The sequence below is a fragment of the Alligator sinensis genome, unplaced genomic scaffold, assembly GCF_000455745.1.
Source record: "Alligator sinensis unplaced genomic scaffold, ASM45574v1 scaffold1322_1, whole genome shotgun sequence".
In the NCBI taxonomy this organism is placed as follows: domain Eukaryota; kingdom Metazoa; phylum Chordata; order Crocodylia; family Alligatoridae; genus Alligator; species Alligator sinensis.
In genome coordinates, this window is record NW_005842116.1 from 594746 (window position 1) to 607038 (window position 12293).

At 45.6% G+C, this 12293-nt stretch overlaps 1 protein-coding gene across 10 annotated transcripts in view; it reads right to left on the minus strand.

Moving 5' to 3' along the window:
* SRGAP2 (SLIT-ROBO Rho GTPase activating protein 2) overlaps window positions 1-12293 on the minus strand; it is a 163915-nt gene that overhangs the window by 46201 nt on the left and 105421 nt on the right. For 9 of the 10 annotated variants that reach the window (XM_025205513.1, XM_025205514.1, XM_006024743.3 and 6 more), the window contains exons 5-8: window positions 9136-9351; window positions 8184-8312; window positions 2801-3025; window positions 778-879 (exon numbers count right to left, since the gene is read on the minus strand). In XM_025205513.1, the coding sequence (XP_025061298.1) occupies window positions 778-879; window positions 2801-3025; window positions 8184-8312; window positions 9136-9351 (672 nt within the window). The remainder of the gene's footprint in view (window positions 1-777; window positions 880-2800; window positions 3026-8183; window positions 8313-9135; window positions 9352-12293) is intronic. The other variant, XM_006024744.3, reaches the window with a different exon arrangement.

Sequence of the window (12293 nt, forward strand, 5' to 3'; positions counted from 1 at the left end):
TCTCATTCTGCCAACAGGATATAAGCCATAATTTCCTTGTATTCCCCTTTCCAAATAAGATCTTATCATGGGAAGTCGCAGACCGATTTCTTCCTGCCCTGCACTTTGTGTGGTCAATTGTACGGGTGCTAATGACTACAGAGATGCAAGGAAATGACAGGTTAAGGGTGCCACCGGGACAGCAATCCATCTGGACAAGGGCAAAAATTGCTGTTTACAGCAGCACCAAAACTACCCTCCTGCACGGGTGTGGAAATCACAAGGAATTCACAGGATGCTTCCTGCAGTGAGACAGGGAAGGAATCTCTACTTCCTCTCCCATCTGCTGGCACACAGACATGCTGTTCTTTAATAGGTTAGAGATCACCTCCTTGGAAATTTAAGAACAAGTTGGACAAAGCCTTGTCGAGGATGGAACAGATGCAATGACCCAGCCTAGAGCAGGAGCCTGGACTAGATGACTTCCTGAGGTCCTTTCCAGCCCTGCTTTTCTATGACACCAATTCTACACCCAGGTGGTCACGTGTAGCTTCCCGAAAGAACGTGGAAGAAAGATAGCACTGGATTCAGCGTACACATTTGTGCCCCACACAAGCTATGTACAGGCTACTGGAGAGCTAAGTCAGGGTTATGGACTAACATGGTGATGTCCTCAGCAGCCCTCCTCCTACATGTTACAAGGCGGGTCATGACAACAGGGATGCCTAGGGCACAGTGCTCTTCTTGGAATGATACCAACACCGCAAATGCCACAAGGGGCTCTTGTCGATTGCCCACCTCTTCGTTCTCAATCTTGAGCGTGGACAATCTGGACTGCAGCTGCTGGCATCTCTGTACCAACTCACTCTGGACTGGCTGCTGGGCACACAGCTGCGACACCTGTAAAGGAAAAGAACAGCACTCCTGTGAGAACTCCAGAACATGATGGCATGGGGACCTTGCTGCAGCCTGCTAAAAGTCTTTTACTGAAGGGCAAACAACTCCATGACAGCTTTAAGGTCCAGTTTAGACTGAATCAACCCCAAGTAGCAAACTCTTGTTTTACAGAATTACTACTCCTTCCCCCCCAAAGATGCATGAAGCAGGACAGGGAAAACAGAAGGGCTGAAGAGAGCTAGGAGAAGCGACACCTGCTGTGGTCTAATCCTGTGGCATCAGGTTGTAGTCGTGAAGGTGCATAATAAACTGCAGCTCAGATTAAGCCCAGCATCTTCAAGGCGGGACTGTTTGGCAGCAAGAATTAGGTCCTATGAGTCAAGTTCACCATGCAGTCAGGCTGTTTAGTTTCCATAGCAACAGGGAGGATTCCCTGTTTAATACATCCCATACATTTTAAGACCAAACAGTAGGCCAAGCACCTGTTCAGATGCTAAACCAGCATGTTCGCTTGATGCTGCTAAAAATGCTCAAGGTCTCTCTGCGCACATCAAGAAAGCTCTTTGGTAAGAGTAAAATGCTTGTGTTGTGGCATGCCGCTGTGATTTTTTTCAGATACAAACTGCAAGCCAAGTTCATGCATATATAAAAAGCAGACCTCATCGCATGCATACAAACCCCGCCCAGCAATGCTGTAAGAATTAGACAAACCTTCCTGCACACAACAAATATCAACTCAACAACACTGGAACGTCACATTACTGCACAATGGATATTTTAGAGAAGAGGCAGAAAATAAGGATTAGGAACAGGGTTAGCCAGGCAACAATCCGAACACAGACGGTTTCTATTTCGCTTGCTAAAGCTGTGTCCTTTTGCTATCCTGGAACGCTATCAGTGCACGTGTAATAGATAAAAGACCTTTTGCCAGGTAAGGAAGGCTAAGAGACAAACAAAAATATCTTAAAAAGAATCTGTATGCCTAGGATAAACTAGAAGTATAAGCAATTAACCCCAGTTATTACACTGCAAAAGTCCCATTTAAAATCTGCAAGCTGGCTTCATCTTGCATTACTTCCCAAGGCTCCAGATGAGCAGACACAATGTGGATGAAGCGGTAAAGCAATCGATTTTCATCACCAAAAGTGAAAATCCTTCTGTTGCCTTGTGTCACCACGAAGATGTATGAAGCACCACCAGCCATTTGTGCTCTGACACAATCCACTCAAATGCCTCATGAAACTGCATTTAACAGCACCTGCTCGCTCTCTCTTCTCAGACACTTCAGGACTCTGGGAATCAGCTTAGGTAACAAACACAGATTTATTTATTTTTTTTGTAACGGAGAAATTCTTCCAGTTACACCATGTTAAAGGAGCTACATGGAATAAGCAGCATTTCTGCAGTGAAGGGTGCACACAAATGCTCCCCAGTTCAATCTTGGGGAGGATGTGCAGGTAGTGAGAGAAGGCAATCTAAAGTTCTCCATTCAGAGCTGGCCGCTCCACCCTTTTGCAGCACCCTCCAGAAAGCCACATCAGTGGAGAGCAGAGTTGCTCATCAGTGTTGGAGCACACCAAGCTACGGCTCTAAGAGCAGAAGATCCTTGCTTGGCACATAAATGGACCACCAAAACAAGCATCCTAGCATTTTACAAGGCTTCCAAAGGAGATGGATTCTGGAAGCGTCTTGAGTCCTGACAGTCCCCATAATTTACCTGCCCAGTTAGGAGAGCGTGAACCTGTCAAGTCATGAGATACTTCTACATGCTAACTCCAGCCTACTAGCTAGAGCACAAGGCAGAGCCCAAACCAGCAGGAAAACTTGCTTCACTAACGAGACCGTTCTAGACACGTAACTAAATGGGGTCAAGATGCCCGAGAACATGTCCAGAGCTAGAGCAAAGGGGAGGAAATAAACTGACCATGTCACCCATATGAGGCTGAAATTCAAACTTCATGGGTGGGCAGAAGACATTGTTGTACATCTCCATCAGGCGCTGCTTGTCACTGTTGGCGTCCAGGTTCTCCACAGCATTCTCAATGGCATCAAGCCCTTCATGCTTCGACTGCTCCAGGTTCAGCTCAGCAGACAGGAACGTCCTGAGAGCCCTGTTGAGGCTTGCGTGGTAGCCCAGATCACAGCACTGCTGGAAAACAAAAGCAAGCAAATAGTTCCCTGTGAATAAGTGAAGGTGGCCTGAAACCAGACAGGTGGTAGGTAACCTTGTGATCAGAGCCATTTCAACCCTCACCCAAAACTGGGGCCCCGATCAGTGTTTCACAAAGACCCCATAATAAACTGTAGGAGAAGAGCTGCGAAACCTGAGGTCCTATATACATTTCAACACTCGCACTGAAATCAGCCTCTATAAAATCATCCCCGTCACTGAAAGTGGGTACCTCCTGCCTCACTGACCAACCTAATTTGTTAGAGTGAGGCTACTTGCCGTTAAAAAGGCTGCAATGTTTCATTCTAGAAGATGCCTTTCAATGATGGGAAAGTAGTTTCCTACATATCCCTTACCTAGCTCACAAGGCATCCATTTCTTCCTGAAAGCACTTTGAAGTCCATGGGTAAAGAAAACTTTATGAAAGTATTCCCAAAGCTATGTAGTACTATTTTTCACATTGGTTTTGGAAGGGCAAGAAGCTGATGTCCATTGAGCATCCAAACCATAGCAAGAATTGCCGACACTGCATTCAGGGTACCCTCGTAACAGGTTTACTTTGCTTTTAATACGCTTTCCACACACCGCTCCTTAAAAAGTGTATAGGATGCCCAGCTTTCTTATGGAGTGTTTTAGCCAGGTGTCCAAATTTTGCTTTTAGACGCTTTTAGACACTCATCTCAACCCTTGGGCAAATAAAAGGGGCACCAGTCTAAGTGCTAACGGGAGGAAACGTGCATAGGATTTGGACATCCTGCTAAGATCAGCGGAAGCCCGAATATGGGAGCCCAAATACAAAGTACACTTCATTGCCTTTTGAACCATCTTCTGGCCCTGTGTAACTGAGCCATAAAGGCCGAGTAACTTCTCCTGTCCAAGAAGCGTCCCTCAAAACGCACGGCTGGGACGGTTTCATTGCTCGGGTGAAAGCAGCGAACAAAAACCTTCATGCGAGAGAAGGTCATATTCAAGCATTTACTGGATGTTACCGACATTAGCATGACATCACTAAAAACCAATCAGGCAGCCTCCTCTGCACCCCGGCTCAACAGCCAAGTCCTAATGTTTCATAAGGGAGAGCAGCTCTTTTCATGACTTCATCAGAAACAGCCTGAATTTTTCAGACATCTAATAAACTGAACTTGAGAAGGGTCCACCTTCCAGGAATTGCAAGCAGGATTACATATGCTAGGAGAATATCCAAAAAGAAAGAGACCATCTGCCTGATTGCTATGCTGCTCTGTAAGCAAAAAATCACAAGGAATCTCCTCCTCCCCCATCATTTGGGTCTCATCATTGTCATATTGTAAGTCAATGCCTTCAGAAAAATAGAGACAAACGCACAGTCCCTCCCCTCCCAGCTTTTACTAGATTTCTGCCACTAACTGCTACTGCATGCCGGGAGTACTGTGCCAATAGGCTGTGGCAGGTGTGAGGCCCTTGTAAAGGAAGAGCAGTTGCTGGTTTAACTGGAAGCAGAGAATTAAAGCATATTAAATTCAATCAATAAGACCAAAAAAAACCCACCCCAGAACAAAAGCTGCTTGATTGAGAATTTGCACGTGTGGGGACGTTCTCTGGTAAACAGCGATTGTTGCTTTGCGTGCACATTAAATTTCCATGGCCCATGCGGCAAAATTTGAGGGTAGCCCGTTTCAGTTGGACCAACAGTCCAACCATGATTAGGGATCAGCTGCCGGGCTGATTATAGATGGACCCTCCATTTTCCTTAACAGGCGGGCCAGTCTATTGTGCATCCCACACACTGAGGATTTCATCTCCAGCGTGCTTGGCATTTTCGAGAGGGCTTGCCAACACGCACCAGTGCTACGCAACGCGCCCGAAAGGAGGAGCTCTGCCACGGCCCGAGAGGAATTCGTTCATGGGAACGGAGGGTAAAACAAGACCTTTCACATTTCATACCCCACCTACACGAGGGAACAGGAGGATTAGATTAAAAGACGGTGACATTTTTCAGCTTTACTTTGTAGAGGCTGGTGGCAGAGAACATTTTTCCCCGCCCCCGCTTTAACATTTCAAACCATCCAGAATATCATATTTATAAGTGTGTCAGTCTTGCGGGCCTTTTCTGGGTTATATAAATGTTTGATGGAAACATTCTCCTAGGAAATCAATTTTTTATAAGAATTTAATGATAGCTCATCCAAATTCTCTTCTCGACATGACAGCTGATTAACCCCTTGCCAGCTCGTGGTCTCTAAGTAAACCTAGAACACAAATTTGAGGCAAACTAACTCTGTTTTTACATTCATTTTCTGGTTTTGCTGGGTGGGAGGAATATGGGAGAGTTATGTGATTTTGGTGAAGGGAAAGGGAAAGCTTGAGTCACGGCAGATACAGTACATAGCTACATCTTCCCAGGACTGTAAAGCAAAGGAGGGGCATGCGAATGCACTCGCACATGCACGTGTGCACCCCTTCCCCCCTCATCCATATTCCAGCCTTAGCGACCCTTCTGCAAACCTGACGCACGTCTCTGGGACTTCACTACTTCATTAACAGCAAGGATCTGTCAGTCACAAGTCCGGAAACTCGGGACGCGTGGTGAATTCCTCGAACGACTCCCTGTTCTTTACTCGCCATTACTCCTAACGTGGACGCTGGACTGTGAACACAGTGCGTGATGTGAATAATGATGGCTTGAATGCTGTTGGCAGCCTTAAGCTATTTATTTACTTTTTAACTGCGTGCAAGTAAAGAGCCGTTAGCATGACTTGGTCTGACAGCAATACAAGGGGAAAAAGTGGATTAGGAACGGAGCGAGCTTTGATTTTCAAACCGCATAAGCATTTAAGCCACAACCTTCACAGGATTTTTATTAACGCTAGGTTTAAATCTCCCTATTTAAGGGCTGCGAGTTAGGAAGTCTCGTTGTCAGACCTAACAATCAGAAGAACTACTGGGCTCTATCCTCAGTTTTCATGCTAATTCCCCCGAGGGAAGTCTCGTCTTCCTCTGTGCCTCGGTTTCCCCCTCTGAAAAAGGAGGGGATACTGTAGTGTAGAAGTGTTTTGAGATCTACAGATGAATCATGCCATGTACATGCCTTGCACATATAACCGAGCAACTATACGGTTAATTTAATCATAGCAACAGATTAGTGAAATGGATGCGCTGATGGACACGGTGTGCTCGTCTTGACATGACGCACACGGCAGATAACTGTGTCATCCTGGCAGCCCGACTGCTCCTAGGGAGAAGAATCCTGCCATCTAAGCTGGATAAACTGCTGTTTTTATCTCTCACTTCCCTGGGATCTCCTTTCTGCATCTAAAGAAGAGTTAAGGATTTATCAAGGAAATCTAAGCGAGTTTGCTCCGTGCGGCACTTCACTCTACATGCCGTAAGGAAACACGCTGCAACCCGACAGTCTGGGAACTGAGATAACTGAATGAACTATACTGACAGCAGTTTTGTGAACCACGGCCAGGATTTTCAAAAGAGCCTCAGGGAATTAGGCACCCAAATCCTGTTCAATTTAAAAGGAAGTTAAGTTTCCAACTCCTTTAGTACATTTAAATTCTTATCTTACGAGCCAGCATAAGACATGCCCACAAAGTAGCAATTGGCTCCAAGACTGGAGATGGTATAATGTACACGTAAAGAAATGGGCTCCAAGTGCAGTAGCATCACTAGGATGCACCGCACAGCATGACCACACTCTTTAACAGGCAATCGCCACCTCCAAATACTGGGAGTTTTTAAAAAGACCTTTTATCCCAGATAGCTCCAGCCTGCCAAAGAGAGTCTAAATGAACATTTGAACCTAGCTGCAAGCAAGCGCCGTCTGTTTGATTTTATGACTGGCTGGATCATTAACGGTGGCTAGACGCAATGAATCAATACTGGTATGTGAGGATTCCCCCATCTCTCTCCTTCTCCTCCACCAAACAGCTCCGGGCTCAGCAGCGGGAGTTTTTTAACCTTGTTTGCACACGATATTCAGGTTGGCACCGAGAAGCAGGATGCAGGGAGATCCCAGCAGCAATCAAGGACTTGATAGACTACTGCATTAGTCCCGTGGAACTCTTACACTGGAGGTGAAAGCAATCGTTGATACCACCCAGAAAGACATGAAGTATCTCCAGGTCTGGAAGTGGCTTTTGTGAGTTCTCAGCAAGGGTTTGGGTGTTAAGTGAGAGGCGGATAAGTAACACCACCTTTTTCACAATTTATTCCTTTACTCCAGTGCCATAGGACACACGGTGAATGAATGGCCCTGGAGACAGAGGCCTTCCATTTAGCCACAGAGCACACAACATGTAAGCAGCTGCAGGACATGCTTCCTACACACGTTGCTCTCTGACCTTGTGCTTCGGGCTTACTCCTGAAGGGACTCTTGTAGGGCAGAGGTGGGGGGGTTTCCATAACCCATTCATTTCCTCACTCCTCCGCGTATATGACAAGGAACTTGGGAAGTGAAGACTCGCAGCACGATTGACAATACGGATGCATTTCCATCGGGAAACGGTCTGACACCACAGTCACACGATGTAGTCCCAGTAGCAGGACATGGAAACACATTAAGTCACTAGACACCTGGTGGGTTTGAACTAGCAGAAGGTCCCATACGTAGGCGAAAGGCTTTCTGTAGCTCACCAAACAGTCGAGAAGGGGCATGATTGATTCAGAATGTATTTAAATTTTTTTAAAATGATTTAAGGCAGTTTGAGGCCTTGCATCCACCCTCAAATCCCTCTGCCAACTGCTTTATGATTTTATAACCATACATCCTCTTTAAAAAAAATACCGTCTTGAAATTATGAAGTTGGGGACTGCGTAAAATCACACGTATAACATTTCTGAAAGGAACAACAACATAGACGTGCTTGGTTTCCTTTTAACAAAGCACCTCCCCTTCATAAATGTTTCAGTGCTAAGCCATTGTGCAAAATCCCCTCCTTTGTAACGCACCCTTTGCGGAGCACAGCTGTTTAAAAGCAGCTTCCTTAACTGCTTCCTTGCTGCCCCATCATATCTGGTATATGGCTGCCTGGGCTGTGCTGCAGAGTGGGTGCAAAGGATGCTTGGACACAAAGGATTAAAGAAGGGAGACGAGCATATTGGGGTTAATGGCAGCAACATTCAATATAGGCACCCAAGCAGCAGAACTTACATCAATGAGATCAGACAGGTCATGGATGTAATACTTGAACACAGACGCATTGGTGGCTTCCAGAGCCAACAGATACTCATTTCTCGCCTTAATGGCCTTCAGTTTATTTTCCGTGTATTTTGCTTGGCGCTGAAAAGAGACCAAAGAGAGGTCATTAAAAAGAAAGAAAGAAAAAGGGCTGGCATTCCTAGAGATGCAACAAACTGCACCCAGTTATTCCACCAATCTCCTGTGCTCTCTTTACCAAAATTCAAAGTCTTAATTTAAATCAACTCTTTGGAGCTTTTAAACCTGACCCTACCAGCCACCCCTGCACCTAAGGTATTCCCTGGGGGGGGAAAAAAAAAAAATCAAAACGCGAAGGCAGCGAGCAAGGGAATGGAAGTCTGAGTTGGCCGTATAATACTGTCACGTGCCTTACAGACAAGACACGTTAATTTTCCTCCAGACCTTCACATCCGCGCGAGCAGTTACTCCAATTGCTAGAGCACCTAATTTTCATGGGAGCTAGGGAATAGCATCAGCCCATGTTAATTTGCATATGCCACCATGCCATGGACCGCACGGGGAAAAAAAGAAATAAATAAATGGATGGCTGACTAACCCCCCGCAAAATACAAGGACCTTGCCCAATATCTTGCTACCCTAGGAAATGGAGAAAGAAATAAACTGCCAAACTCGAATTTCAAGGACAGTTAGAGTTACCTTCGAGTCAGACATCTCACTCGCAGTAATGAGGCTTCGGTTTTTGCTGCACCTATGCTCGCTGGAGGTAACTCCAAAACTCTACATGCTCCATTACCCAAATGTGCGACTAAGCTCTGCATTTCCAAGCTGTGCATCCTTAACCCTGTATTCGCACAGCAGTTTAGATCTAAACATCATTTTCATGGATGTTTAATTCTGCTCCAACCCACAATGCTCTCATTTCCACAGCACTGCTCTCACGCACCTTCTCCTTCATTTTCTCAATTTTCTTGACTGAGCTTCGCCGGACGTGTTTCTCTTCAAACCTGACGTTGGAGGTGGAGTCAGGAGAGCGTGGCGTCTGCTTGTCCTCTTGCCTCACTGACTTCCCAATCTGCTTTTCTTCTTGTTTTTCAGCCTCTTTCAGCTTGCTCTGAGCACTGATGCTGTCAGCATTGTACATATGGTAGGTCTTCATCACCTGCAGGAGACATCATTGCATAGTCACACAGTGGCATGGTTTCAATTGCTAAGAAAGAAACAAGCTTGTAGTACCCAAGAGCAAACAAAAGCCTTCTCAATACTGAATATCAGCCCCCGTTTCTAACCTCCAGCACAGCTGCCCTAGTACCGATCTCCAGTGCCAAACTTCTTTACAGCAGTGAAGTTCAAGACCGCTTGGAACTGGAGTGCATTGCAGCAGTGCACATCATGAGAGATGGCTTTCTACACTAGCGACCTGCAGGGTTCGGTACCAGCGATTGGCCCCCAGATTGCTGCAACTGGGGCAAAGCCCCACAGGAAGCCCCTAGATCCTTACAGCCTCTACTTCCTGGAAAGAGGAAAGGGCTTTCTGTCAAAATAACACGACAGAAGTTGCATGCTACAGCTCAGAAACCCCCCTACAAAAAAGCCAAAGCACTCAACATAAAGATGCTCCTTGGTGCACTCATTTCAAACATCTATCTGTTTTATGTACAAGAAGTGTGTCTCCAGATCCATTACTTTATTGTGGCCCAGTTCAACATTACATCCAAGCAAGGGCATTTCAGCAATGAATACAGCCAAATTTTTTGCAACTAGTCAATTCTATTCAGGGTAATCAGTATTGCTCCCTACCATCTGCCTCCTCCCCGAAACAAAGTCAAATGCTGGGCTTCCTTCATTACTGCAAGTACAGCTGAAGGGGTAAAAAAAGGCAGAGAAACTTCCAATTTGTGCTTTGCCCTTCTGGATTAGCATGTGGGCACCGGGTAGGAATATATGCATCGCTAATGCCATAACGAGAGATGCCTTTAATCATATTTCATTCAGGAGCCCGGCTGGCCTGAAGGCTTCTCATAGTGGAAAATAACTCCTGCTGAGGTACTCTCACATTGACTAAAGAAACTGCAAGGTGCCATCAGCTTTTGGAGCATCCTAGCCAGTGTGGTTGTCCTGCAGTTCAACTTAAGTTTAGGCATGAGGATGAGGAGAGCGCTTTTCTCCCTTAAACAGCTCCCAAACAGTTCATAAATGAAAAGTACTGATGGGCAAACCTTAGTCAGTTCAGTTCATATAAATCACCTTTTTCTCTTGGGTCCACAAACCCATCGGCTCATCTTGGCACTTGCATGTCTCAGTACTCCCATTTCCAGTTGGAACAGTTCAAAAATACAGTGAACACAAAAACTTGTGAAAAGCCAGCCCATTTCTGAACTTTGGAGATCGTTTTACTCTACTGTCCTCTAGTATTGAGTAACGCAGGAAAGAGAAAGAGAGCAAGAGAAAGGCATTTAGACATAATGGGCTTATCCATCCACGGTTAGAAAGGACTGTGTGTGTGTGTATTTATACAGGCGAGCGGGCTTTGCTAATAACTAGCTGGTACGTGGCAAGTACATGCCTTCAAGTACGGATGCCTCAATCTTGTGGCCCTAACTATAATTGAACTCCCACTGGCAGTCGCATCTGATTTACTTTAGATGCAAAGCCATTTATGCCCATTTCACCTTGGTTTGAACTTGCATATTATTTCACTTAAGTGGGATGTATGCTCTCTCCTGACGCAGTGAAGGCTCTCAGCTACAGGCAGAAGCTGTATTTAAACATGAAAGAGATTGTGATCACAGCCAGTCTTAAACAGAGACTTTCTGAATAATTTACACACAGACTAAGCTACCACATATGCCTAGGCCATAAAACAGGCACTTATAATAATAGCTCTAAGCTGCAAAGAGATCTCGCTTCCTCTGTCACTGGAAAGAAACCTGGCAGGGAGCAACCAAAATGAATAAAAATCACAATTTCTAATGACTTCATCCAGCTGATGATGCCTCATTGGCAGCTCCACACCTCCTACTCCATGTTTGGCAATAGGGGTAGTGCTGACTCACAGCTGCCTGCTGGGGTCAACAGCACAGTCAAAGATCAGATTTGACAGCAGGACCCACGACATAAATTTTCAGGAACAACGTACATAAAACAGATTCCACAAGGTGTTAACCAGAGGTCCACTTTTCCTTCCAGCTCATGCTCACTCACGAATTTATCGCAGAGTGTTAATAAACAGACTGCCCTTGCAGAGGCTTAAATCACTGCACCCTCTTCATCCAAAAGAGAAAAGGCTCTGAAACTTTAAACAATGGAAACAGCCAAGTGTCTAGGCAGTAACAGCAAGCTACTATTGGTTTTAGCAAAATCTGCCATAGGTAATGTGAGACTCAGAAGTTAATTAACTGTGATCACAGATAATACATTTCTAAGGCTGGCACCTAAAATCTGGGACTGAGGACAGTTGCTGCACGCCCTTTCAAACTGCAGAAGCTAGCACTCATCTGCAGGTGAGCAGAGGAGGGTGGCATAAGTGTATTTTTATGGGCATGGTTATGGTGATCAACTGGGATCTGCGCACACTGCGGTTGATGATAACACAGCAGGATAAAACAGTATTCACTTTTTTATCCTGCCAGTAGAGAATACCGTTTCCCTTGCAGACTCCAGACCCGAACCGCAACTTCGATTCTAAAGCGAAGCAGTGACTTAACACAACTTAAGTGCCAGGCTGCCAGGGAAGCACCCCGAGTCGGTACCCTTGACCACAAATTTTACCGAGACTGTGACACGATTGCATTTAACACCAGACTGAGCAGAAAAGCCTAGTCTTCACTCAGCTTCGCAGAACTCAGTCCAGGACAAACGCTCACTATTGCTGCTAGCGTCAACTGTCCATTTGCACGGGGCGATCGTGAAATCAGAAATCCCGATGACTGATTCATCTAGTTGTGAGCCAGTTGCTGAGGCCTTCCGAGAACTTCCATGAGCGCCAAGTTCAGCAAATTGCTTTTTCATGGTTTGTCCAGATTCCAGTAAAAAGAATTCAGTGAGACCAAAGTTACATTAGAGAAAAAAGAAGCAACTGCAAGCAGAACTGAATACCCAGCT